The sequence below is a fragment of the Acanthaster planci genome, linkage group LG10, assembly GCF_054643075.1.
Source record: "Acanthaster planci isolate LZ-2023a linkage group LG10, COTS_SCS, whole genome shotgun sequence".
NCBI classification, from domain to species: domain Eukaryota; kingdom Metazoa; phylum Echinodermata; class Asteroidea; order Valvatida; family Acanthasteridae; genus Acanthaster; species Acanthaster planci.
The window spans coordinates 2,827,096-2,853,135 of NC_141786.1; the positions used below are offsets into that span (position 1 = coordinate 2,827,096).

General features: G+C 46.3%; 1 protein-coding gene across 1 annotated transcript in view; it reads right to left on the minus strand.

The window, feature by feature from the left end:
* The window catches only part of LOC110984313 (uncharacterized), a 148,206-nt gene that overhangs the window by 88,678 nt on the left and 33,488 nt on the right, over positions 1-26,040 (minus strand). Inside the window, exons 29-56 of the mRNA XM_087142455.1 lie at positions 25,450-25,756; positions 23,973-24,109; positions 23,108-23,332; positions 22,098-22,239; positions 20,829-20,952; positions 19,737-19,928; positions 18,584-18,706; positions 17,690-17,872; positions 17,028-17,222; positions 15,998-16,146; positions 15,021-15,189; positions 14,140-14,274; positions 13,625-13,783; positions 13,246-13,450; positions 11,972-12,142; positions 10,751-11,008; positions 9,909-10,175; positions 8,943-9,146; positions 8,321-8,470; positions 7,616-7,795; positions 6,715-6,831; positions 6,406-6,558; positions 5,536-5,688; positions 4,211-4,426; positions 3,521-3,625; positions 2,923-3,067; positions 1,248-1,465; positions 150-368 (exon numbers count right to left, since the gene is read on the minus strand). Coding sequence (XP_086998581.1) covers positions 150-368; positions 1,248-1,465; positions 2,923-3,067; positions 3,521-3,625; positions 4,211-4,426; positions 5,536-5,688; positions 6,406-6,558; positions 6,715-6,831; positions 7,616-7,795; positions 8,321-8,470; positions 8,943-9,146; positions 9,909-10,175; positions 10,751-11,008; positions 11,972-12,142; positions 13,246-13,450; positions 13,625-13,783; positions 14,140-14,274; positions 15,021-15,189; positions 15,998-16,146; positions 17,028-17,222; positions 17,690-17,872; positions 18,584-18,706; positions 19,737-19,928; positions 20,829-20,952; positions 22,098-22,239; positions 23,108-23,332; positions 23,973-24,109; positions 25,450-25,756 — 5,001 coding nt within the window. The remainder of the gene's footprint in view (positions 1-149; positions 369-1,247; positions 1,466-2,922; positions 3,068-3,520; positions 3,626-4,210; positions 4,427-5,535; positions 5,689-6,405; positions 6,559-6,714; positions 6,832-7,615; positions 7,796-8,320; positions 8,471-8,942; positions 9,147-9,908; positions 10,176-10,750; positions 11,009-11,971; positions 12,143-13,245; positions 13,451-13,624; positions 13,784-14,139; positions 14,275-15,020; positions 15,190-15,997; positions 16,147-17,027; positions 17,223-17,689; positions 17,873-18,583; positions 18,707-19,736; positions 19,929-20,828; positions 20,953-22,097; positions 22,240-23,107; positions 23,333-23,972; positions 24,110-25,449; positions 25,757-26,040) is intronic.

Consider the following 26,040-nt stretch of genomic DNA (forward strand, 5'->3'; position numbering starts at 1 on the left):
TGCAAATGGAAAATAAATGGGTGAATAGACATTCCTATCAATTTACAATGTGCAACATTCTAGAGGCCTTTAACTCAAAAGGGGCCCTGCCAACTGAACTATCCCTGCCACCGTTAACAATTCCAGATAACGAATCAAGATTTCCCCACCTTTGAACGTGACCTCTGGCGTGGCCGTGTCAGAGCCCTCCGTGCAGAAGTAGCCCGCGGCACAGTTCCCGGTCACCATGGTAGCGTTGATGTATGCGCAGAACTTGGAGGGGTCGCAGAGCGTGCACTCCGACTCGTCCTTCAGGCCGATCTGGTTGCTGTAGGAGCCAGTGGGGCACGGGCGCCAGTCGTAACCGGTGCCATTCGGACAGTAGAAACCTAAGAGAGTTTCAATAATGAAGCAAATTAAAATGTTTGTATTTTTCTATCTTGTCAGTTTTCCATTTGACAGAAACACTCGAAGGGATCCTCAAAGAGGACTTCCACCTGAATGTTTGGCCTTTAATAGTCAAGATTCTAATAATCACTATAATCAGAACCGTAAAGGTACCCCGTGAAAAATGCATGAAGAGGCCTTGGCCAATACATCATTCTGGAATGCAGTTTTCTACAAGTACATACATACAAAGCCAAGTAGTGTGGAGCATTTGATTGGCAAAAAGACTGCTTGAAATCCTGATGTGATAGACCATTTTACATGTAGACCGTTGGCACTCTACAGACAACGGAGCAGCATGGTCAAATCCCCATTAACAGCCGTTTTTTCACGAGACTTGGGACCATAAGGGTTAATTTAGATAAGGGGTTTTGCCCTTACCCAACATATACATGTATTAATAAGCACTGTATGCTCAGTGCTTGTCCGAGAGCTTGCAAAAAAAACCTCACAAGCTTACTCGGGTGGGACTCGAACCCACAACCTCCTGCTTACTAGTGCAGATGTCTTAACCACTTGACCACCGAGCTTGCCTGGGTCACCTGACCGGTCCAAGTCAAGTGAAGCAGCGGGTACCATGAACTATTTGCCCACCCCAGTAAGCTTGTGAGATTTTTTTTTCGCAAGCTCTCAGACAAGCACTGAGCATACAGCGCTTATTAATATACGTTGGGTAAGGGCAAAACCCATTACATAAATAAACTTCTCCCCAACACAAAAAATACAGCTTGAAGAAAAGACCATAAGGGTGTCACTGTCAGAAGATTGAAGGGAAGGTGATCAGTAATGGTTATGGTAATGCAGGAGAACTACTTCCTCACCGTGGGGGCAGGGTTCCGGATCGTAGCCCGTGACGCAGTACGAGCCCTCCGGACACTCATCGCACTCGCTACGGTGAGTGGTGGTGGTGTAGCTGCCCGGTTCGCAGGGGATGGGAGAGGTGGTCTCACCAGGGCAGTAGTGACCAGCTGTGCAGGGATCACCGGTCACTCCCCCGTCCTCTGGGGTGGGAGTGGTCGCATTGGTCAGGCAGTAATAACTGTGTGGGGGAAATACAAGAGGTCAAAGGTTACAGTAAAATCCTGAGGATCAATGGTCTTTACTCCATGTCAGTGAGACAGAATTAGGACTAGCCTTGAAGAAAAAAAAACAGATTTGATCTTCAAATTTTTGCAACCTTCCAGCACTCAACTTGGAATCCTCACTGACAATGACCTCAACACCAATTGCGTTCTTACAGACAATCTGGTCAGGCTTTGGTGATGTATCTGCAGCAAGTTCATAACCTTATCCCCCTTGACATTTTGGCTAGCGTGCCTGGAGGCCTTTCCAATCCATCACAGCTGCCTCTTTAGAAATTCGGTAACAAGTTCTTTAACGGTAAGGTTAAAGCTTTCTCTGGTGAAGGTGGCAAGTTAGGTAAAGTGGTACGGGGTAGCACCATGCCAGGGTATCTCTTTTGAGTGAGTGCAGTTCCAAAAAGAACCGGAGGGTACTCCACTTTTTGGACAGTATGCTCTGCCCGTCGTCAGGAGAATGTACCCGGTAGAGGTTCCAATGATGAACTACTTCATCTCTGCAGTCTCCGTGTTGTAGTACTCGTACTCAGTACTCGTACTCGAGTACTACTCGAGTACCGTTTTCAGAGTACTCGTACTTGTACTCGGACGTCCAAGTGCTCGTACTCGAAGTACAGTTCTTGTACTCGGGCTACAAAATACTCGGAACTCGACATCCAAAAATTGTACTCGAGCATCAAAGTACTCGTACTCGATTAACAGTACTCGACAAAAAATCTTTTCAGTTAACTTACCACGGCCGTTAAAATAAGGTACAAAAATATCGACTCCAACGACCCGATATTCGATACGGTTCTGACAAAGAGAAGGCCGACATGGGACAAAAGAGAGAGCATGCTGTTCGAAATGTTGAGTACCCTTCAGTTCTTTTAAGAACCACGCTTACTCAAAAAGAAATATCCTTGCATGGTGCTACTGCAAACCACTTTAACAGTACTTCAAACAAAATTGAAGCCTCAGGCCCCACTTCAGATAAAAGTGGCTTGAACAGCCCGAATGCTGGATAAGTTCAGAACGCTGCACAACTGAGTGTTGTATTAGGAATAGTTTGTGTTAAGGAATTGTGCTCCCTCCATCTTGATATTTTCTCTGTAGCACTCCAACAGTTTTGGTTGATGCCAAGCCTTCAGATGCTTTTCTAGGGTTAACAACAGGACAGACCTCCAGTGATCTGGACGGAATGGACAAGTGTCGCATATAGTGTTGATACGTGTAATTTAAATAATATATCTTTTATCAGTATTTCATTTGAATCTTCTCCTTTTAGCCTATATTCCTTGAATTTTTAAATGTACATATATATATTTATTGTCTTGTATTTTAATTTCTAATTTTTGTACCTTTCCTGTAAGTGGCAATTTTCTTGCTGTTGGAGACTGTTAATAAATTAATAAATAAGGAAGGTCCAGACACCTACCCTGGGTCACAGGGCCCGCTGGGCTGCGTCAGCCCTGTGCCGTTGCAGTAACTGCCCCCGGTGCACGGCTCACACCCACTGATGGATTTCAGTCCTCCGCTGTCCGACAAGGTACCGATGGGACAGTCCTCGGGATAGACAACACCTGGGGGTTTATAAAAAGAGAAAGGGATTCATTTCCAACATCAGCAATCCTTCCCCTAAAATGCAGGTGTGAGGGGAAGTCCCAGAAAAATGAGAAGTGTGGTGGCAGGCCCCAACTTTGTCAGTGACAGTGAATGTCATTAAAAATTAATGCAAGAAGTTATCCCATCCCATTTAAATAGCTGCAGGTCTAAAGGCCAGTCTATCAGCCAGCAAATGGATGTAAGAGCCCACCAACTACTCAAGGCCAGCAGAAATAGAAGACAGCAACCAACAAACAAGTAGGGAGAAGAACCCTGATTCAAGTCCAACATTCAGTCAATTAAGCCGTCGGAATGGATATGCAGATCAGTTCCACTGGAACAGTGGAACTCAAGGCAGCAACAGACAGACAAGCAAAACACAACATTTAAAAACCTCAACTAAAAATCATCACCAGAGCTTTTTCTCCTACCTGCTTTGCAGTATTGACCCCTGGGGCACTCCACACCAGTAGTTCCATCAGTAGGAGTTTGGGTAGAGGAACCACCAATGCACCAAAATCCTGCAGCACAGTCACCTGTCAACAGAAAAATAAATAAACAGCATGTACCTTGCCCGGATTCTGAGTGTAGCCCAAATTGATGCCCTACTGGAACTGGTGGCCCAAATATCAGCTCGTTACGTAAACATGTTGCCTCGCTGTTTTAAGCTTCTGGTGTCAATTCTATCAGTCTTTCAAGAGTCTTTGCTGTCACGGTCAATTGTCTTCCAAACAATTCACAACTTAATCTTATTTTCCCTCAGGATCCAGCAACAAAACGCCTTTCTTATGGTGACAATGTTTCTTTTGTTGAAATACACGTAACTCGAGTGCAAGTATCTATTTCTGTCATATCAATATCTACCGTCACCAAATGATGTAAGACCTTTTTCAACACAGAGCAAGAATTCACGTTCAAAATTAAACTTTAAGCATGTACTAGTATAACGAAATTGCCTTTAATTTCACGCTTAACAGGGCAAGTGAAATTTGAATTTTATAGCAAAATATTGAAAAGTACCATGAAACTGAACCTCATCTAAAATGTTAATGTGCACGCAAAACATTTGACCACCCAAAAGTGTGGTCTGGAAAGAACTGAGTGATCTACAGAACACTGACCTTTGTAACTTGACAATCCCAGCTCGTCGCAGTACTTGCCGGCAGGGCAGTCAAGGCACTGATCCTGCCGTTCCAGCATGGTAGCGTTGCCGTACGTGCCCAGAGCACAGCCGTATTGGGTGCTGTACTCCGTGCCATTGGGACAATAGTAGCCGATGGGACAGGGGTAGAGGGTGTAGTCACTGATGGGGGCGTCTGCCACGTTGCAATAGTAGCCTGGGTGTGGACAACGGCAAAGATTTGGACAGTGTCATGTCAAATCTGCTTGAGCAAATCCATACTTTCTAGTAATCCAATGACAAATACTATGCAGTAGCGGGCGTTTCTGCATCAATTTGCGAGCTTTCCTTAACAGATTTATTTTGACACTCAGAAACTGGCAGATGATCCTCATATCTGCCTTTTAAAGTTGCAGAAAATAGGTCAGCATTAATTTGACTACAGATCTTTTGTTTCCAGTGGTTTAGGTCGTGATTTGACCACCACTTCAAGTCGGAGATATTACAAAGTATAGGGCAATTGTTTGGTTGACAGTTATTTTCCTGAAGATTCATGATATGTTTCCTAGCCTTTCAACTGTGATTCAGGTTCTATTCCCAATTCACTACATACATGTATTCGGCTTTCAGTCCCTACCCAAGAAGCCTTTGGCGAGTTAAAATGGAATAAAATCTGGTATACCGAGTTCTTCAAATTGACGTGAACATTTCACGTGAACAATTCAACAATTTGAATTCTCCACACTAAAAACACTGTTGCTATACCTTATGATTCAGGGCAAGCTTTTGCTTAGTTGCATAAGAGACGCCTTGCAACAATACACTGTTTTCAATGGATAAGAAGGGCACAAAGGAACCAGTCCATTCCAGAGATGGCGGTCGCTATGCAAAAGCTTACCCCAAATCATGAGGCATAGCAACAGTGTCTTCAGTCTGGGGAATTCAAGTTGTTATGTTTATGTGCAATCAGATAACTCAGTGTACCAGATTTTATTTAAATTTAACTAGCCCAAGGCTTAGTGCTCAGGCCATACCCAGCTTACTCCCCTGAGGTGTTCCTCCCACCTCTAATCACTGTGATTGCTTCTCAGTGTCTCCTCTCAGCAAGTTTCTACAAGCCTGTGAGCTACGTGTAACAGTGTCAAGGTCGTTTTTCTTGAATCCTTGGTTTTAATACCAAACATAACTTCACCCTTTCAGGCTAAATCCTCCGATTTCAATTTGATTTTACACACACTCTAGGATTACGAAAAGTATATAAAAAGAAAAGGAAAAAAAACAAGAAAGAGGCAAACGATGGAATACAGAAGAGCTCCAATCTCCTACCTGCATTGCAGATCTTACAGGAACTCTGGGTGCTCTCGTCCTGGTACGTCCCTGACGGGCACTCCACCTGCTCGGGGGAGCCCTCCTCGCAGTAATAACCAGCATCGCAGGCCATGGGGTTTTTGATGTCCTGACCGCTGGGGCAATAGTAACCTGAACACCGAGAAAAGATAAATGCAGGACAATCACAGTCAGTGAGCCCCGAGTACGAACAAGAGAGGGCGCAATTTTCCTGGCAATAGAAGCTCCTTTGATGGGAACTACACTTCACTGGTTCACAAACGACCACGAAAGGTGTGCGCTGCAGTCGCACTGCTAACGACAAAACGGACACTCCTGACAAGCATGGCTCTGTTTCAACTAATGAGGGGGTGCTTCTGCTCAAGGCGGATAAATGGAATTTGCTTGTACTTTTCTAATTTCAATCTAGAGAGGGAACAGAACCTTACAAACAAATCGACTAATCCCCATGATAAGTGGCAGGTACACTTATGTGCATCTGTCTGTGTGATAGGACTCAATTTAATGAATCATTCATGACTTGCTGCATTCACAATCTCTGATTGCTCAGGTACTGATCTGTTTCATTTCTAATATTTAGCCTCTATGATTAGTGACTGATTATTGAATCATGTATGAGCTGTTTTATTACACATCAGTAATGAATAGACAGGTGCTTGGTTAGTCCACTTTCCGAATGTTTAAAATCTTTGAAAGTCAGGCCAGAGGTCATGCATGCATTCAATACATGTTCACAACTTCCTTTGTGAAGCTCAGCGATTGGCTACACACAGATGAATTATTCATAGCCTTCTTAATACTCCTTCTCTGATTGGCAAACAAAATCCTGTGTACAGACTCCTTGCTCACCTTCCTGGCAAGGTCCGGTAGGCCGAGTAAGCCCTGGTGTCTCGCAGTAATACCCAGCAGTGCAATCGTCACACTCAGACAGTGCCGTTAATCCCGTGGCATTGGAGAACGTTCCCGTCGGGCAGTTGGGTGGGTTCGCTCCTGTCCCAGACTCTGATTTCAAACATGAGGTAGGTGTTGATGAACACAAATGACACACCAGTGTGACGGCGCATGTAAAAATGAACACGACAGATTGGCGCTTACTTTAATCATTTCAAACACGGCTCAATAAATGCGAGGACCTGACCGTCGATGATTCAAACTTACCACAGTAGCGGCCGGCGGGGCAAACGTTCCCGGTGACCCCATCCGTCGGGTCTTCTCTGGAAGCCGTGACGTCGCAGTAGTAGCCAGGCAAGCAGGGGCCGGACACATCCTCCAGACCTTTCGAAAAATAATGGCAACATATTGACCACTTTGATGCACATTGTGCATTAAACACACAAGGATTTCCCGAGCCAGGTGATAACTAAACTCAATCCCAGCCTTGAGCAATTCCAACCGAGTTTCTATATACACTGAGCTCTCACGCACAGCCCTCAAATGGCTGTTGACCATGGCTGAGCGTTTCAGCAAATACACCTCTTCAACACAGTCTCAGAGTTTAGAAAAAGCAATGATGCCAACTGAAAAACGTTACACAAATGACCATCAAGGGCTAGCATTTGTACAAACCAAAGGCAAAGGGACTTGTCATTTTAACAACTTGGTATCTCAGGCGCAAGGTGTACCATATCTGAGGAAGGTCCAATGTGATAAAATGTACCGAAGTGAATACATGTACCTCACACGCACAATTTGGGGTAAAAGGCATTAATGCACAACAACCAACGCCTGAACCGACACACCCACAAACTCCATTCGGGTTTTAAATGACGCCACACTTTGGTGCTCTATAATCGGCAACTGGTAAAGACAAAAAACATGTAACGCTGACAGCCACATTATCCTGTACAACTAGTGTGGAACCTCCCTCAATTTTACTTTTACTCCACCACAAACATTTTTGCTAACCCGTGATTTTTATTTCAATTTCTAATTCTCGGTGAATTTCAGGAGATTTCAAAGGATTGTGTCGGTCTCCTTCACCATGGGGCACTCTCTCCCTATCCTTCAACCCCCCCTTCCCATCGCAAATCCAGGGGCTTGGAATCTTCCCCAGACTCACCGTCAGTTCCGCAGTAGTTGCCCTCGGTGCACTCCTGTGGTTCGCTGGACCCCTGGGGACAGTAGTAGCCTGGCTGGCAGCGCCCTCCGGTGGCAATGCTGGGGCAGAGGCAGTCACCGTCCGTGTAGTTGCTGAAGTCGTCTGGCTGGGCGGTCCAGGCGCCTCGGATGCAGAAGTAGCCTGGTGGGCAGGAAATGGGGAAAAGGGAAAAACTGAGCTTTATTCTTTTCAAAAGTTGCCAGCGAGTGGGGTTGGGCCCCCCTTGGCAATTCCGACATGTCGTTGCACATTCTGTTCATAGCAACAAACCTTCGGGAGCTTATCCGCAGATGTCATACACTTGTTTTGACACCAAAATTATACCGACCATTCTTAAAAAATATCAAGATTTCTGAGACGGAATGTTAACATTTTTAACATGTAAACATGTAACATGTTAACATGTAACATGGTAACATGTTAACATGTAACATTTTTCTTTTTATGGAAAATTGAAAGGATCCAAATTTTTGCAGGACAGTTCCGAGTATATTGGTACTGTATGCCACCTGGTGAGGTTTAAAAACACCTGGCCCTTTTAAGGTTGAGGATGGCGGTCTTGAGAGTAAAGGTCTCCTTCCAGAGGTTGTTCTGGACACAACCAAAAAAACAACACCAAGCAATTGACACAACCCACAAAGGGGTTTCATCTTTTTGCTTTCTTACCTGGGTCACAGCTGTTGGTGTAGGAGGTGGCACCCTCAAACTGACAGTACTTGCCCGGGTCGCAAGCGGTGCAGTCCGACAGGCTCATGCCCTTGGTGTTGGGGCGGTAGGTGCCCCTGGGGCACGGGTACTGGGTGTCAAATTGGGTGCCTGGAATGAATGACGCGTGCCACAAAGATGGTCAATAAACTTTACGTCATCTGACGGGAAACTGCAATATCTTTACCCTGGGAAAAGGCCGGTTTATTTGTGGTATAACAGCCAAATAAAATGCATTTTGGTAGTCAGATTAAATAATTGCACTGTTGAGTTGCAAAAGATGCACACAGCTGAACTCAAGCCAACTTCCCTTTTTTTGTGGATAACACGTGGGCAGACATGGGTAGCGTGCGATGGTTGATTGCAGATTCTCGTGTTACCCTGACTTTGATTACAGCAGCTCTTGTTGACTGAGTGACAGCAACTGGGAGTCAAGGTTTCCTCAATCCGGCAGTATGCTCCAGAACTCACTGGTTGGACTTCACTGGATCGAAGAGATTTCTGGTCTACGAGGAAGTCCCCAGAAGTGAACTCAACAACTAGGATCCACTGCTCAAACAAAAGTTAACCTTTTGGCACTCACCGTTGGGGCAGAAGTGGCCGGCCGGGCAGGGGTAAGGGTTGTAGCTGGCCACGCCCTTGGGGCAGTAGTAGCCCTCGGGGCAGTCGAAGCACGAGGCCTGCTGCTCCAGATTATTCCAGGTCCCTTCGGGGCACTCCTGGGGTACCGGGGAGATGCCGTCGCAGTAGTGCCTGGTGGGGCAGGGGCCACCGGTGTTGCCGCTTCCTGAGAGCCGAGGAAAACAGAGCGGCAGAAATTTCAGAATTGCTGCTTTAGTTTGCGAGCTTTCAGAGCGTGAAAGAAGCGTGAAGAGAAAAAATGGAAGCAGAATGTCTTCCCAAGTTGTCCTGAAAATTCTGAAGTACGTGCACTTTTACTTCTGCATCTCAAAATTTCTTGACGAGATCTGTAAAGTGGATCAAATTTTTACACCAAAAGTAGATGAAAAATGAGACCGATGACAACGGTATCACTCCCCCAAGAGTATGAAATGTTAGATTTTTCTTGTCCAAAGGCCGTAAATCTTATGACAGGCTCAGTAAAAGTACAGTTTTAGACCATTTCTCTGATTCAAAAGACAGTGTCATGAAATGAAAATTTAAAATGAACCCGAACATTTCTGGCAAATGGCTTCATGAGCCAGATTGCCCTACTTCTGACAACAGAGATCTGTAGACAGGTGCTAACTTGTCTTGGCCAGCAACATCACAAAAGAGTTGGACAAGAATTGGATGAAACTACTTGAAAGGTCTAAGTGGTGGTTAGACGAGACTGGAGGGGAAAACGAAATCCTCCAAGAAATTCTCCAATCACTCCAATGAAATTGTTTGAAAGGTTTCCAATTTTGAAGTTCCAAATTTGGGCTTCAGAGATGCCATCCTGTTACTGTTGCCAGAGCATCATGATTACAACTTCGGTAAGTCGTTCTCTCGCTCTAAAACAGGGACGCCTTGGTAGAAAAAAAAAGGACAAAGGAAATTCTCTTACCAGTGGGGGTTGGTGTGGCAGACCCATTCAGGCAGTAGAAGCCCGGCGAGCACACCCCCTCCGGTGCAGTAAGGTTCTCCTTGCTGCAGTACATACCCAGATCACAGGCCTTGCACTCGCCTATCGCCGTCAAGTACTGCTGGTCCGAGTAGGTGCCTAGTGGGCAGGGGTTGGGCACCGAGGTCTCCTGAGGGCACCAGAACCCCCGGGGGCAGGGCCCACCGATGCCCAGGGCCGTCTCGTTCTCCGGGTTGGGGAGGTCCACGCCTGGTTGACAAAAGAGGGTGGGGAGATAATGCTCTTGGGGTCAAAGTTCATGGGTGACACTTTCCGCACAAGAGGCAGACAAGAACTGATACTGCATATCTATTGCCAGTGTTCATCCAAACGGCAACAGGTGAAGATCTACATGTAGACATGGGATTACTTTCCTCACATGATTAGAATTCGAAAGCCTGGGTTTGAGGCCTGTGGCGGATACATTACAGGCAGTCTTAATGTGACTCATCTGACAGGCCACAGTAGCAAAGAACAACAGTGCAATAAAGCAAAGTACATGTAGACATATTACGGGCTTCTTTATGTGGCTCCCTGGACAGGCAATAGCAGCCGGATCGACGTGATGAATGTATTACGGGTAGTAAACATTTTGCACATGGCTAACCCGACAGGCAATAGTAGCCCGGATCAATAGTGGATCAATAGAGTGCAATGAATATATTAGGGGTTAAATATTCTTATATGGCGCACCAGACACGCAATAGTCACCCGGATGAGGAGTGAGTGCATAATATGTGGTGAATATACCGTATTAAGTGTTCAACATTTTGCACATGGCTTACCTGACAGGCAATAGTAGCCTGGATCACAGGGCCCCGCAGTTTCCTCCAGCACCGTCTCACTGTTGAACTGCCAAATGCCCAGCCCGCGGCAGTAGAAGCCGGCTTTGCAAGGCAGGCACTGGCTCTCGCTGGCCAGCCCTAGGTCCGGGTTATAGAAGCCCCGCGGACAAGGCAGGGACTCATTGCCGCCGGTGTTCCTGAGGCAGTAATCACCCCGGGGGCACTCCAGGAGGCGGTAGCCATCAGGACAGTAGTACCCTGTTGAACAAATGGATAGAAGGGGGCCGGAGGTGCGGTGAGGGCATGCCGTAAGAAAAGGAAAGAATGTAATCACATCAAATCCAACTTTGTAGAAATGAATGCCCATTGTCAAATGTACTGGGGCTGTGATGTGCTGAAACGAAATGACATGAAGTTGGAATGAAATGGGCAAAGACTCTCCTGCAATACTCTGGTACTCAAAAGAAACATGAAATTGGGCCGAATGTCCATAGCTGAGCTACCATCTGGACGGTCGGGCCTGAATGTCCACAGCTGAGCTACCATCTGGACAGTCAGGCCTGAATGTCCACAGCTGAGCTACCATCTGGACAGTCAGGCCTGAATGTCCACAGCTGAGCTACCATCTGGACAGTCAGGCCTGAATGTCCACAGCTGAGCTACCATCTGGACAGTCAGGCCTGAATGTCCACAGCTGAGCTACATGTACCATCTGGATAATCAGGGAGTTTGGTCGGGCAACAAGCCCACTGGTGTGGGACACTTTGGACACACCATCTCAAGCACATGTACATGTATCCCTTCCATGTCACTACACTGCACCCATTGCACACGCGTCATTTGTTCTGAATAGCATTCACGGGCTCATGACTTGGGGCTGGCTTTGATGTCCCAACACTCACCAAACACTAAGTCAAAAATCTGTACCACAAAGGGCTGGGGCCAATCAGCTGTGGCTGACTCTCACGTGCAACACAAAACTACTTTTGTGCACATTCTGTTAAAAATATGTTTCATTATGCAAAACGAATACATTGGGGCTAATACAGATGTTCCATCAAATTAATTTATGGAACAGTGCCTGCCAGGATTGACTTTATGAGCAACTGGAAACTATTTTTGGGCCCTTACGGGCCCACTTTTGAGTCTCAAACAGAGCGCCCTCAACAGGCCAGGCACAGAGAGAGATCAGCAAAAGCAGCAGGAGTCGGCAAAACCTACCGGCAGGGCAATCGAAGCAGCTGGCCTGTCCGGTGATGTTGGTGTAGTAACCGCCCTCGCAGCGCATTGGCGCTGGGGAGCCTTCCGGGCAGTAGAAACCCTCAGGGCAGATGTTACCCGTCACATCGTCCGTCGGGTGCCTGATCTTTGCCTTGCCTTTGCAATAGTAGCCTGAATCATCCAACAAAACCAGTTCCAACCAAAAGCAAGAGTTACATTTTGAAACTTTTCACCAGCAATGAAACATCAGAAACCATCAGTTCCTGGACCAAGGAAATTTTTTTCGCAAGTTGGCAGATTTTTACGGGTTCAACTTCATTGCTAATAACTAGATAAAAAGTCAACCATTCAAATAGCCAACACGCAAAGTGCAGCCACCTGTCTGGATTGAAAGTTTGACCGTCTACTGTGACACACTGTCATGTGTGGCCAACTATCCATAATGTCAGATGTGGTCACCCATCTACTCTGGCAACTTGTCTCAAGTCCATTTTAGCCAGCCACCTCTTGTGACCAACCTTTAGTGATGGCTACCTGTCCACGGTGGCCAATTTTAACACTACTGCCACTTTACTTGGACGTCTACTGCGGCAACCTGAACATTGTGGACTCTGCCCCGTAAAAGTATGTTTACTTTGGCCCACTGCTTATTGCAAATACATGTCCACTGTGACCAGTGTCCATTAAGGCAACCTATTAGGGCCACCCAATTGACTTGATGTCAACCCCAACCCCTTATTTATTATGTTCATTTCAAGACTGATACATTGACAGTAATAACCCCTTGAGGACGGGAATTTCTTTCCAAAAGCCAACTCCAAGAATTCCAGCCTCGCTTGGCCACGAAGGCCACCTGCCAAACCGCAAATTCTCGGTTTGTGGCCCTGCATGCTCTGCACGCTTTGAATTACACAGTGAAAAGGCTCATTGTTCAGTGGTATGCGACTCCACTCACGCTTCCACATTCCCGTTGCCTCTTTTCAAAGTGGGGGCTATTGTAAAGTTGGTGATTATGATGCAAATCGGTCTTTTCATTTCTGGGCTATGCACAAACACCAATTACCATATATACAAGAGCCAGGGTCTGCCTTCTTTCACTCTGTTCGCTCGAGTGTGGGCCGAGAATAATAGCTAAAAAGTGGGCTGAGGATCTCAATTTTTACTGAGGCTATAGCCGCTTCTCGGCACGAAGGGGATAATTTACTGCAATGAGCATCACATGCTTTTTCAAACTCAAAAGAGTTGAAGAATGTGAGGAAACAAACTAGGCTCACCGGCAGCGCAGAGCTCGTTGGGTGCCATCAGGCCCAGCCCGGAGCACACCTCCCCTGGCGGACAGTCCAGGCAGTCGTCCTGCGCAGTCAGCCCAGTGATGTTGCCGTAGGTGCCATTGAAGCATGGGGTGAGGTAGGGGTTGGCCGTCCCCTCCATGCAGTAGAAACCTTTGGGGCACATGTCGCCGTTATCTGTGCCGTTGCCCTGATCACAGAAGACCGACAAGTGTCCTTGAGCAGTGCTTTTGAAAGGCCCGTGGTGTGATTGTCACGTTGGAACACGTTTTGTGCAACTACAACTATCAAATGATACAACAAAATCTGAAATGTCTTCTAAAAAGCCGAGGTGTGGAAGAAAAAAAACACCCTAAAGACTCACCATAGGGAACGGAGTGACGGTTCCGCCGGAGCAGTAGTGGCCGGCCGCGCAGGGTCCCGAGGGCAACGTCAGGGCTGTGTCATTGCAAAAATAGCCCGGTGTGCAGCTGATGCAGGCCGACTCCTCACTCTGGCCACCTTCCTCTAACCTTGTAGTCCCCTGGAAGAATAAATTACAATGATGAAACATTATTCGTCCTTATCATCACACACCAATAAGCATGCTGGGTATATCTCAAAAACCTCTCTGTCTGGAAATCGTTACAAATAATCTGTATATTTATCTTCTTCTAATAAATAAAATTAAGTGGTTTTCTGAAAAGAAACATCTCTGAAAAAAAGGGTTATAAACGATTTTATTTCTTATTCAAGTTGATGTTTTCTTTCCCGAACTATGAACGGAATTGAACACGTCAAACAGATGTTATCATTCACCAGGCCCCCCCCCCTGGACCCTCAAGAAGTATTCTCCCTTCCGTCTAAATTTTGATCTAAACTGTCCCTGATAATACTGACCACTGGGCATGGAGTTGGTATGATCGTCTGCTGTTCACAGTAGTGGCCTGCCAAGCAGGTGGACGGCACGATGGTGCCAAAGTTGGGACAGTAATAACCTTGGGCGCAAGGTGCGCATGCTGACGACGCATTGGCCTGTATGAAGCATTATAGAAGGAAAAGTCAAATTCATGGATTCCTCAAGCACAACATGTGTTAGACGATATCAATGAAAACATGATTTCATTCATCGAGTTTCTTAAATCCAGTGCTCCAATGGGTGCAAGATGGCATTGAAAGCTTCACATTTTTCTCATAATTAGGCAGGAGTATCTTTTCTAAAGTTGGTCCTCGGATCTGGCGACCTTCCAGATTCAGAACTGGCAAAAAATTTAATTTTACATTTTGAGAACTCTGATCCGCTGTCCAACAATTAACCAATACAAATGCCACTGGTTGGACAGCAGAGCCCCAAAAAAAATTGTTTTGTCCAACCCATGGCAAAGTCCCAATTTCAATCTTGTGAGCTTTGGTCCTTGGCTGCTAACACTAGTGGTAGGGGATACCTCTTGTTTTTCTTATATGAATTTGTGAAAAAAAATTGGGGGATATTCTTCCTTCCGATTTGAAGACCCTGAGTTGTTTTTCTTGAGACCACAAAAAATCTTTTTTTTTCCATCCTCCTCTAACATTTGTCTTAAAAAAAATCAAAGCACCAACTTATAAAAAATTCCCGCCTTAAAATATGCACGTGTTGAATTTGGCAAGATCAACATCACAAAAAATAATTGACAGTCTTTTCCCGAGGTCACAGATCACGTGAAAAGGTCAACAGCGACCTAACACTCAGATGATGCAGTTAGCACGGTATCGGAAATCGACAGCTCTATCATTCAACTCACGGTTTGGAACTGTCCCTGCGGGCATGGCTCCGGCTTGTAAGCTCCAGAGTTGCTGTAGTGGCCAGCCGGGACGGCAAACTGAGTCGGCGTGCCAGCACCTCCCGTGCAGTAGTAGCCCGGCTTGCAGGGCCCCGTCGGCTCCGGATTGTTGTCACCGGCACAGTAGTACCTTCGATGGAAGTGAGTTTGGAGGGAGTTATTACAGACTTAGGGTGAAATGGTGGTTAATTCTAGATGAGGCATGCACCCGTAGAGTGCTGGATTGAAGGTAAGGGTGGAACGTTTAAATGATTATTAACGAAAAAAGTTCCAAATCTGTTTACAGATTATCCAAAACATTTAAACGAAACCGCCCCTTTTAGAGGTTTGACATTTTAATTGACGCAATCTGGCATTCATTTATATTGTAAATGATGTATGTATGATACACATGTAATCTGATTTTCAGAACACTTTACTGCTCCATCATATCAAAGGAATGCCATGAATTCATCACCGTAACTTTGTGTCAACTGTAAACACTGTATACAATTTGTTGTGTTTAAAGTTTTCAATAACACCATGGTAAGGATAGGACGTTTACACGTTGAAACGGTACGTGGGAAAGTTTTTTCAGCAAATTAAATGCTATTTCCCAACCCTTAATTGGAGGCAAGACTAAAATATGGACACCAACTAAACAAAGTGGCCATTTTTTTTCATTGCACTTTCTATAGCTCAAAGCTATTTTCCTACAACAAAAAGTCAGGTTTCCAATACTCTGAGCCTTCTTAAATGAGGTTGCTTTAAGAAGGCTCTAACTTCGTCAAAATTCAAAACTTTGACAACAAACAACGCTGAAGATGTTTAACAAGGAAATTGACGCATGAGATTAAGTGGTATTTGTCAAAGATAGTTTTTGGCCCAGAGGCGAAGTCGTATTTTAAAATCTGTGGGCAACGATTTCACAAAATGTAACTTAACCATGACAGACTCACCCTGGGTCACAAGCGATACAGTCGTCAGGGGTCTTGGAACCAGATGAGTTACTGTAGGTGCCGAGGGGGCAGTTCGCCGGCCAGGCCGAGCCCGCCGGACAGTAGCCACCCGGTGGGCACAGGCCACCGGTCACTCCATCCACCGGAGCCTGAGAGTTGCGGAATGAATCAACAATCAGGATAATGAAAACGTCAACATGTCGGTGGCAAATTCAGAAAAGTTTGAGGGGTACAGTTTATCCATCACCTGACAAAGACCCACACAGGCCTTTGACTAAAGCCTTCAGTATCAGTAACAACCTTCACAGAACTTTGATATAACCAACTGGTCCTACAGTTTATCCAAGAAGCCAAAAGCCACCGGACTTAGATCTGTGGCCAACTTTTCGAAGCTTGAAATCCAGTGGACTTGAGGTGCCACTTACTAATCAACTTCAAGTCTTTGATCCATGAAACTAGTTGATAAACACGTCTACAGATATTGGGTCAGTTGCACTATGAGTCCTGGCTAGTCGCTTTCATAGGCAAGGATACGGCCAGAAAAGGCTAGGCCACTGTGGGAGCTACCCCAGTGACTGGACAGTAGCAAGGTCCATCTGTCAAGCATTCTAAACAAGTTGTTCTAATGGAGGCCTCACAATGTATTGGCCCTTTAACTAGCAACCAGTAGCCCTGTGACTACTTCAACAGCCAAAAAGGCCTGGCCACAGCCACAACCGGAGGAAGCCAACCAAGGCTACTTGAACGGCTGCAGTCCAGCAAGCCTCATGCCTCAAAGAATGAAGTCACATTATGGACAGTGGCCATAATGGCCTAACAATTCTTAATGGCTTCTAAAACCAGCCTATAGCTGAGGCCAACTGTACTGTATGACCAGCGAGATAGTGGCCTGAGGGCTACTACACTGGCAGTAATGGCTAAGCCGCAGCCTGCAGATATTTGAGCCAACAATGGCTACTACATGTACAAAAATGGCTGCTCTCCAGCGAGTCAATCTCAAAGGATGAAGAAACCTCCGGGATCATCTCACCGAGGTGTAGGCCTTCTCCTTGCAGTAGAAACCAGGATCACAGACGTCCGTCGGCTCCGTGTTGGCAAACCCGTCGCAGTACCAGCCCCCTGGACACGGGGAGCAGTCTTCACTGCGGCGCAGACCAGTGGTATTGCCGTAGGTGCCAGCCGGGCAAGGCTGAGGAAACGTGCTGCCGGAAACGCAGAAGTAGCCCTGGAAAAGACGCACAGGTAAATCTAATTGGTCACAAGAGTCAGTGAACAGAAAAGATTACACAAACAAAACATTCCAAATTGGGACATTTTCTATAATTTTGGTAAATCTCAATGCCACAGTTCCTGGGATCCTTCATAAACTTCACCTCCAGTCAGAATCTAGCAGACAGAGCACACTGCCCAAAACATACAGTGACCGGCTCTATTCAGAGCCAACACTCACTGAAGGAGATAGTTTATATATACATGGTGTAACCGCTAACCTAACTTGTTGACACTTCACCATGCAAACCTTCCAAATGTAGCCACTTTGACTCCATTCTGTACAGACTGATTGCTGGTATCTTTAAGCAGCATCTCAAATATTTGGTAATGACCGGCAGTAACACAGTACGTTTATAGGAACTGGCCACGGCCGCTAGAAGCTGCTTCCACAGCAAGCACAGCCTTACTTCCCCTTCCTACCTGGATGCACTCCTTGGGCCAGGCCAAGCCCCTCTCATCGCAGTAGTAGCCCGAGATGCAGGGCGTGCACCCCTGCGAGTCCTCCCCAGCGCTGGCATTCAAGTAGTAACCCACGGGGCAGGGGTTGGCGTAAGGGTCCGCTGTCCCCTCCGGGCAGTAGTGACCCCCGGGGCAATCGTCAGCCTGCCGGCAGAGTTCACGAATTGCCATATTGTAACAGTGTGTCCATAAATGAACAAAGTGCAACATGAGCAGGTTTAACACAGTCATGAAGATTACTTAGGAATAAATGTACATGCACCTGTAAAAGGCTCCCGCCAAAATATGGCCAGAGGAATGTTGGGGGAGGGGCGTAACGACACAAAATGTTGAACAAAATTGTTGGGAATTCATCAAGTTTTAAACTTTAGGGGCCGGCAGGGGACATTATCAGTGTCTGTTCTCTTGACCAGGTTTAAAGGTTAGCATAATTATTCGTTCCGTTAACAAAACGGCCCTATAAAACAGTGTTGTAGTTGAAACTTCTTCAGACCATCACAAGACCATGGCGAGACCATCACTTGACCATCACAAGACCTCCAGTCTGAATTCATATCACAAGCTATACAAACGGACTGCAACAAAAGCACTCCTTACGTCACTGTTCACCCTGCTACTTGTGATTGGTCTTGTAACTGGTCTTGTGCCTAGTCTTTTGTCTAGACTTGTCTCTGGTCTTGCAATAGTCTCAACCTTAGCACTGGCTGCCATCCTGTGTGTACATTGCTGGAATACGTCAACTCACTCGCCTCGAAACTGTCGGGGAGAGTGTCGTGGAGCTTACAAATCCTCAAGACAATGTGGTTCAGCAAAGAAACAATGACACAGGAGAAACTCAAGCTAAATGGTACTTACCGGAGCGCTAAGACCAGGTGGAGAGCACCATTTACCAGCCGGGCAGGTCTGGCACTGCGACTCCTGGATCAGACCCACCTCGTCGCTGTAGGTTCCATTGGGGCAGGGGCGCGGGAAAGGGTCCTATGTAAGACGTGATGAGAGAGGGAGAGAGAGTCCAGTAGCAAGACTTAATTTCAAACACAAGATGGATTGACCCTCTGCTGAAGGAACACACTGCTGATAAATGTCAGTGTTGTAGTCGAGACCTTTATGACCGAGACCGAGACCAAGGCATTTGAGACCAAGACCAAGACCGAGACCAGCCCTCCCGAGACCGAGACCAACCCTCCCGAGACCGAGACTCTTGTAGGCTGAGACCAAGACCGAGACCTCAAAAAAAGGTCTCGAGACGGTCTCGAGACCGAGACCAGGTCTCGAGACCTCCAACACTGAAAAATGTCCAGGTAGGGTGCTTTTCTGAGAACTACCCAGCTCATCGAAGGGACAAATGGAAAAAAACAACATGCTCCTTCAAACTGCAGAATGTTAATAACTCTCCAGCAAGCAAACCTTTTTCAAGTCTTACTATTCCTACGAACCTAGAGAAAGGCTTGGCCAATGTCTGTCAACAGTGGTACGACTTGTGAACTAGCTCAAACAGCAAAACTGAACATTTTGCACTGACATAAAACAGCTCTACATGAGGCACTTATCTGAAAGACCAATCATGCCACATACAATTCTTCTCATCCCACTCACAAACAGCGAATCAACCAATCGTTGCCTACACGGGTATCAATAAACCCTTGGCAGAGAGGGGCACGTAGGGGTGAAGTGGTCAAAAGTTACAAGCCTTCAAATAACCACAAGGCCTCATATCTTCAAAATGCCAGTGTATAAAGTACAGACAAAATACAACATTTGAACCAGGAAACGCAGTGCAAATGAATGGTGTACGCATGCATGTTGGTTCACGGGTTGTCGCACTAATGCCTTTTACGCAAGTATTTACTTTGGTGCTCAATATCACTTGGGGACAATAAACACGGTACACTTCAAAAGAAAGAGACCATCTTTTGCGACCAAATCATTTTAGACCCACCACCTCCTTCCAAAAAAAGTTTGCATGGTGCATCAGCAAATCTCCGTACTTCCCTCGTCGGGGCATTACCTTGTCACCGCTTAGGCAGTAGTGGCCCGTCCTGCAGAAGTCGTTCTCTAGGTCCGGCGCCGTTGTGCGGCCATAGTCGCATGTCATGCCAGCCGGGCAGATCTTGTCGCTGTACATAACGTCGCGGCTGGTGGTGGTGCTGTCGCAGTAGTAGCCTGCCTCACAAGTAGTGCAGGCAGCTGCACCAGTATCCTGCAGCATGAGACACAAAGTATACCACAGTTAAATGAGGAATCTGGGACCGGTTTAGATAATTTCGGGCCAATTTCAGGGAGCTGATAAGAACAGACTTGATCCACAGATGTGTAACAACACTAATCAGTCAAAAGTCTGTTTCACAATCACGGGCCAGTTTCACAGCCAAAGGCCAGTTTCACAATCAAGGGCCAGTTTCACAAAGGCCACTTTCACAATCACGGGCCAGTTTCACAGCCAAAGGCCAGTTTCACAATCAAGGGCCAGTTTCACAATCAAAGGCCACTTTCACAATCAAGGGCCAGTTTCACAACCAAAGGCCAGTTTCACAATCAAAGGCCACTTTCACAATCAAGGGCCAGTTTCACAATCAAGGGCCAGTTTCACAATCAAAGGCCACTTTCACAATCAAGGGCCAGTCTCACAATCAAAGGCCACTTTCACAATCCAGGGCCAGTTTCACAATCAAAGGCCAGTTTCACAATCACGGGCCAGTTTCACAACCAAAAGCCAGTTTCACAATTAAAGAACTTTGCAACACAGAAGATACGTACTTACATGTAGCAATACCAGTTACCAGCCAAAATGTTAAATGATGCCTGCTTCGATTCACTGGTACTCTGCAAAGTTGTACAATATTCTGCTCTACAGTTCAACGAAACAGGCTCCTGTGTTAGTTTCAATGGCTTCTGCTATAACATGGAGAACGATGCATGCACACTGGGTGCCAACAGTCGCGTCTGTGACGAGACAGCGTCGGACACCTTGGAATACTCCTGACCTGTCCTGCCATATTTCAAGGCAGAACCCTTCCTGACATTTTTACAAGGTATAAAGGTTGTCGCGTGAGCTCAAAATCTTGGCGTGCACAACGTGGACCCATATCTAGCTACTCACCGAGTAGTTACCCCGTCCGCACTCCAGGGGTTCAGTGTTGCCTTCCCCAGGGCAGTAGTAGCCCGCAGTGCAGTCTGAGCAGTCTGTCACTGCCTGACCCTCCAATTGATCTCTATAGGTCCCGCTGTATGCATAGACAAATACATAAATCAGCTTGTGACCAGCTCCATCAAAATGAGGAATATGTACGCTGGGGCTGGCTCATGCAAGACACATCGGACAATTACTTACGCATTTCTCCCCTCAAAAAAGAAAGGTGAAACATCCTACTGAAAATGGCAGATTTATGATTTCCGTGGCTGATAAAGTTAGGAATAATGTCAAGTCAAAGTTAACCCTCAGGTCTAAAACAGCACTGCGACCGTGTCACATTGCTTGGAGGTGATCTATACAAATAACTTAAGGTTAAACTTTAACCATCATTTTTCTTTAAAATAAAACTTACATGTGAAACATTTAGCTATGACTAGAATGACCCTTTCAGGGGTGGATCCTAAATCAATTTTGAGGGGGCCGAATTTGTTATCTGGGTGGGGCCAAAAAATTTGGAAATCGTTTATTATCTTTCTGAGGCATTGCACGTTGGAGCTCGTACGCTTTTGGAAGGCACGGATGGGAAACAGCCCCCCCCAAAAAAAAACCTGCTTTGCACGAATGCACCCTCGACTCTTTGGGTTTAGTACCCAAACTGTCCTGAGTTTAACACCAGGGGATTTCTCCTCGGCAAATGACTGAGGCCGATTCTCAGCTCAACAGGAAGCGGTCACTTGCTTGTCACTTTCAACGCAACCGTTTTCGGTCCTCTACAGCCAACCACTGGGCTCTTTTGCTGTGCAATGGACGGCCCACTTCTAAACTGACTGGCTGTGGCTAGCGGTATACACAACTCTATGGCAACTGACTGCAGCCACTACTAATTGGTTACTTTAGCCGTAGCCACAACTGTACCATTTGGACGCACTGTCTAAATTGTACAGGATAACTAACTGTCTTCCTGTGGAAATTCAGGCCAACCCTGCCAGGCCAGAACACCTGACCACTGCTCAGGGCACCTTTTTGAAATTCCATGGTTCTCACTTCAAATAGACCCTATACATGTATTTGGCTCTCAACATAAAAAAACCCTTTTTTCTACGGATCCTGCTGAGAGGACCTTGCTTTAGAAAGCAGGTTGTGATGACCTGTACTGAAACAGCGCTGAATATATAATAATATGCAGTACGACCCAGTCCTCAGACAGGTACGACATACACAATGGGAGCAACTTACGCTGGGCAAGCCGTTGGCAGCGATGAACCTTCTGGGCAGTAGTTGCCCACGGTACAGTCCTCACACTGCTCCCAGCGGATGTTACCCCGGTCGTTGGAGTAGGAGCCAGCATGGCAGGGGAACTGTGTTGCTGTCTGAGTACCTGCAAGAAGACAAAAGATGCCAAAAACCGTCAACTGAGCACTTTTTCTGGCTTTCTCAACCGGCCTATTTTAAGGCTGAGTCAGATCACATAATCAATTATTTGGACATGTGACCTGAAATTCAATTGCTCAATTAAATAATGTGGTTTGTTGATACTTACATTATTATCATACAATAATCTAGAATTCACTTGTTAAAACAAGAAGCAAAGCTATTGTTTTCCTCTTGGGATAAAAAAGGAAACCAAAGTTTTGTCCTTGCAATTTCACAGTATTGCACTTACAAATATTCAAAGGTATGTGATGCAAAACTGCTTGCTGACCACAGTGACCTAAAATACAAATCACAAATATGGAGGGCCTGGCGTTTCGATCCAAGCAGAATTTGAGACAGATTGTGCTTGGATAACATCAGGCCCTCCATATTTTGTGATTACAAATATTCAAAATGAAAAACAAATATTCCGATATTTTGTTGAGTGTTAGAATATTTATTGTGTCAAGCACAGGCCCGGTTAATATGTGTCTGCCCAAGATCTTTAGGGATTTCATCACTTTAACCCAGGCTGTGAAAGAGATTCATCACAACAGTTATTTGAGTTCTTGTGATGATTTGTACCCCCACAGAAGTCCTACAATGCAGATCAATTCGGGCAAAGAAAATTGACAAATTAACTAATTTGCCCAAGCCAGATGTTCATGTTTGGGGGGGTCAGTTTTACCTAGATTTCTGTCAGGTCAAATTGAATTTGGGGAAGTTACTGGTAGATCTGTTTCTGGTAGGATTTAGTTTATATCTATGATGTTATGAGTTGGTTTGGTCTTTTCAATTTGATCGATTCCCCATTAATTTGAAGGGCTACCTACCTGCAGGGCAGTAATGGCCAGTGGCACACGTGTCCGTGGGTGCCGTGGAGCCTTCCAGGCAGTACCAGCCGCGGGGGCATTCGTAGCACTCCTCCTGAGCGGCCAGGTTGGTCTGGTTGGTCCAGGAGCCCGCAGCGCAGGGGTACTGGCTGGGGTTCTGGGTGCCAGCCGGGCAGTAGTGGCCCTGGGCGCAAAGCTCCGGGGGCTGGTTCTGACCACCAGTACCTGGGTGAAAAAAAATTAATTAGAGAAATGGGTGATATCTTCACAACGCCACTGAGCATAGTAGTGAGCATGTCCAAGCAGTGACCTTGAGTGTATCACTCAGGGGGTGGATCTGCAACGCTTAGAGGGGAACAATGGTTCATGTTACAATGGGCAGCTATGAACAATCAAGCAAGAAGTAGCCACTGGCGAAGGGCTCTGGGGGCTGGTTCGGACTTCGGACACCTGGATTAAAAAAAGGCCATGCTACACCTAGTGGAGTTATGAATACACAGAGCAGGTAATGGAACTGTGCAAAGGGCTATGGAGGCTGGTTATGACCTGTAGTAAACTCAGGTCATGGAGGTCATGGAGGTCAAGAGTGAGATTGGGAGAGGGGGTCTAATGCCCAATTCCGATCTCCGGCATCTGGGACAGGGAAACGGTAAAAAAATTAATGTCACACTGAGCATTATTCTGAGCACAAAGAGCCAGTTGTGACCCTGGGCCCAGGGTTATAAGTGTTGGTTAAGATTTTCAAATCCCGGAAGTGTGAAGAGTGGCAAAATATCCACATCACATTCAGCGAAGTTCTGAACGCAAGGTGCCCTTGGCCAAAACCTGGCAGCTTTGAAAAACAGTGTGCAGCATTTTGTCTTACCGATCAAGCAGGCAAACTGTTCAGGGCAAGTGTCGCACTGGAACGCAGCTGTCAGGTTGTGGTAGTCGGTGTAGGAGCCAGCTGGACAGGCATTGGCATTGGCATTGGGCGAATCTGAGCCTGACGGACAGTAGTACCTATCAAGGCACGGCAAAGATGATAAATAATGTGTTGATTTATTATGCACTGATAGCTAATTTATGTTCAAATGCACTGTACGCCAAAGACAGAGTAAACAACAACATGGTCAAGCCAAAGGTAAAGTAAGACACCTCAGGCAAATGTTGAACAACCCCCGCCTGCCAACAAAACACGGCCAGAGGTCGCAAGTGTTAAGTTTCGCAGAGGGAGGAAAACAGGAGACCCTGGAGAAAAATCGTCATGACACAGAAGAGAGTCAACCACCAAGAGTTTGCAACGCGTTGGCTAATCACAATGCGCGGAATTTGTCGACCCATTGCGCGTTTGGAAAGGGTTGACAAATTTCCTGCGTTCTGTTTGGCCAGTGTGTAGCAAACTCTTGGTGGCGCACTATTGTGAATCGTTCGTATTCCACTGACATTGAGGCCCGGCCCAGGAATGGAACCAAGGACCACCGTGGTGAGAGACAAACGCTTTATGCACAAGCCACCAGTGCCAAGCAAAAAGAAAAAAATCAAATGGTCGCTGTGACTTCTCGGTGCTTTTCCTGCTTTGTTTCGGATTTGTCTCCATGCAGTGTTTCCAGTTCAATGCACAGAAGGTCACTTCAGTGGATGGGGTTATTCAGTCTTTTGTCATAATATTTTTATTCATTAACCCCAACCCCCCTAGGGTGTATGTAGAATCGTATTGAAATTGAAGGATTTGGGAGTGTTAGGGTTAAGCCATGCACTCTGTATATGACCAATAGAGGGCGCTTAGCTGCCCGGTATTGACTTCCCTTTGCACTGACAAAACAGGCAGATGCTGTTTCTACGCGGATTGCACATATGTACACCAAAGCAGTTTGGGAGGCCGTTCTCAGTCGATCCGTCATTCTGACTTGGACTGTCATGGAGACTGGAACCAGACCATTAAACCAGCCTTCCATGAGATTGGTGAGGAAAGTATTTGTGTATAACGAAAATGAGGAAAAAAAACCTTTCTGCTGACTGTCAAGTACACAGCTCCATCCCTTCCCCCCAAAAAAACAAACGTTCACTTTTTGTAAAGAACTGAAAGTGCCAGGACTTCAGAAATGGCGTTATGGCCTTCCTTTTTTTTGGGGGGGGGGCACTCGAGGGTGAAATAATATCTGCTAAGTTACGTTCAGAACAAAAAATTTCCCATATTTTCCTCCCAATGCCAAGATCCACAACCTGGGGCATGTTGGAGCAAGGGCAATGTATCAATACGTGTTGTGCTCAGGCTTCCAGGGAAAAGTGCTCCACAGTTGATACGTCGTAAGGGCTCAAATTTGCCCACGGATACGACACCGAATTTCACGGGGACTCACCCAGGCTGGCAATGAGAGTCGGGCTCCGTCAGCCCCAGCTGGGTGCAGGCAAACCCGGCCGTGCAGGTGTCACAATCCTCCACCGTGTCTTGCCCGGTATCTGGGTTGAAGGTGCCCTGGGGGCAAGGCGTCGGCGTGTCGATCCCCGATGCGCAGTAGTGGCCCTCCGGGCAGGTCTTGCAGTACTCCACGGCGGAGGCTCCTGATTCTTCGGTGAAGGTCCCAGCGGGACAAGGATTGTCCGCATAGTTCTGGGTATGCGCGGGGCAGTAGTGACCCCTGAGACACACGAGGGGATCACTGCACCCTGCCAGCGGAAAAGATAACAAGCCGATTCGGAAATTTTATGAGGCAAGGTCATTTGGTATTTCCACTAAACCAGGTCGAACACACACACCCTTACACGTGTATACTTGTGGGGTATTTCCTTTGTTCCAGTGTACAAACTCCCACACAACACGGAAAAAATTTCAAATCACTGCCATTTCAACCAAATTCAGTTTCCTGGGTTGAAATTTTGACCGTATGTCCCTTATATAAAACACTTCAATTTACGACGGATGAATGGCACTTGAAAATTCCTCCTTTTTG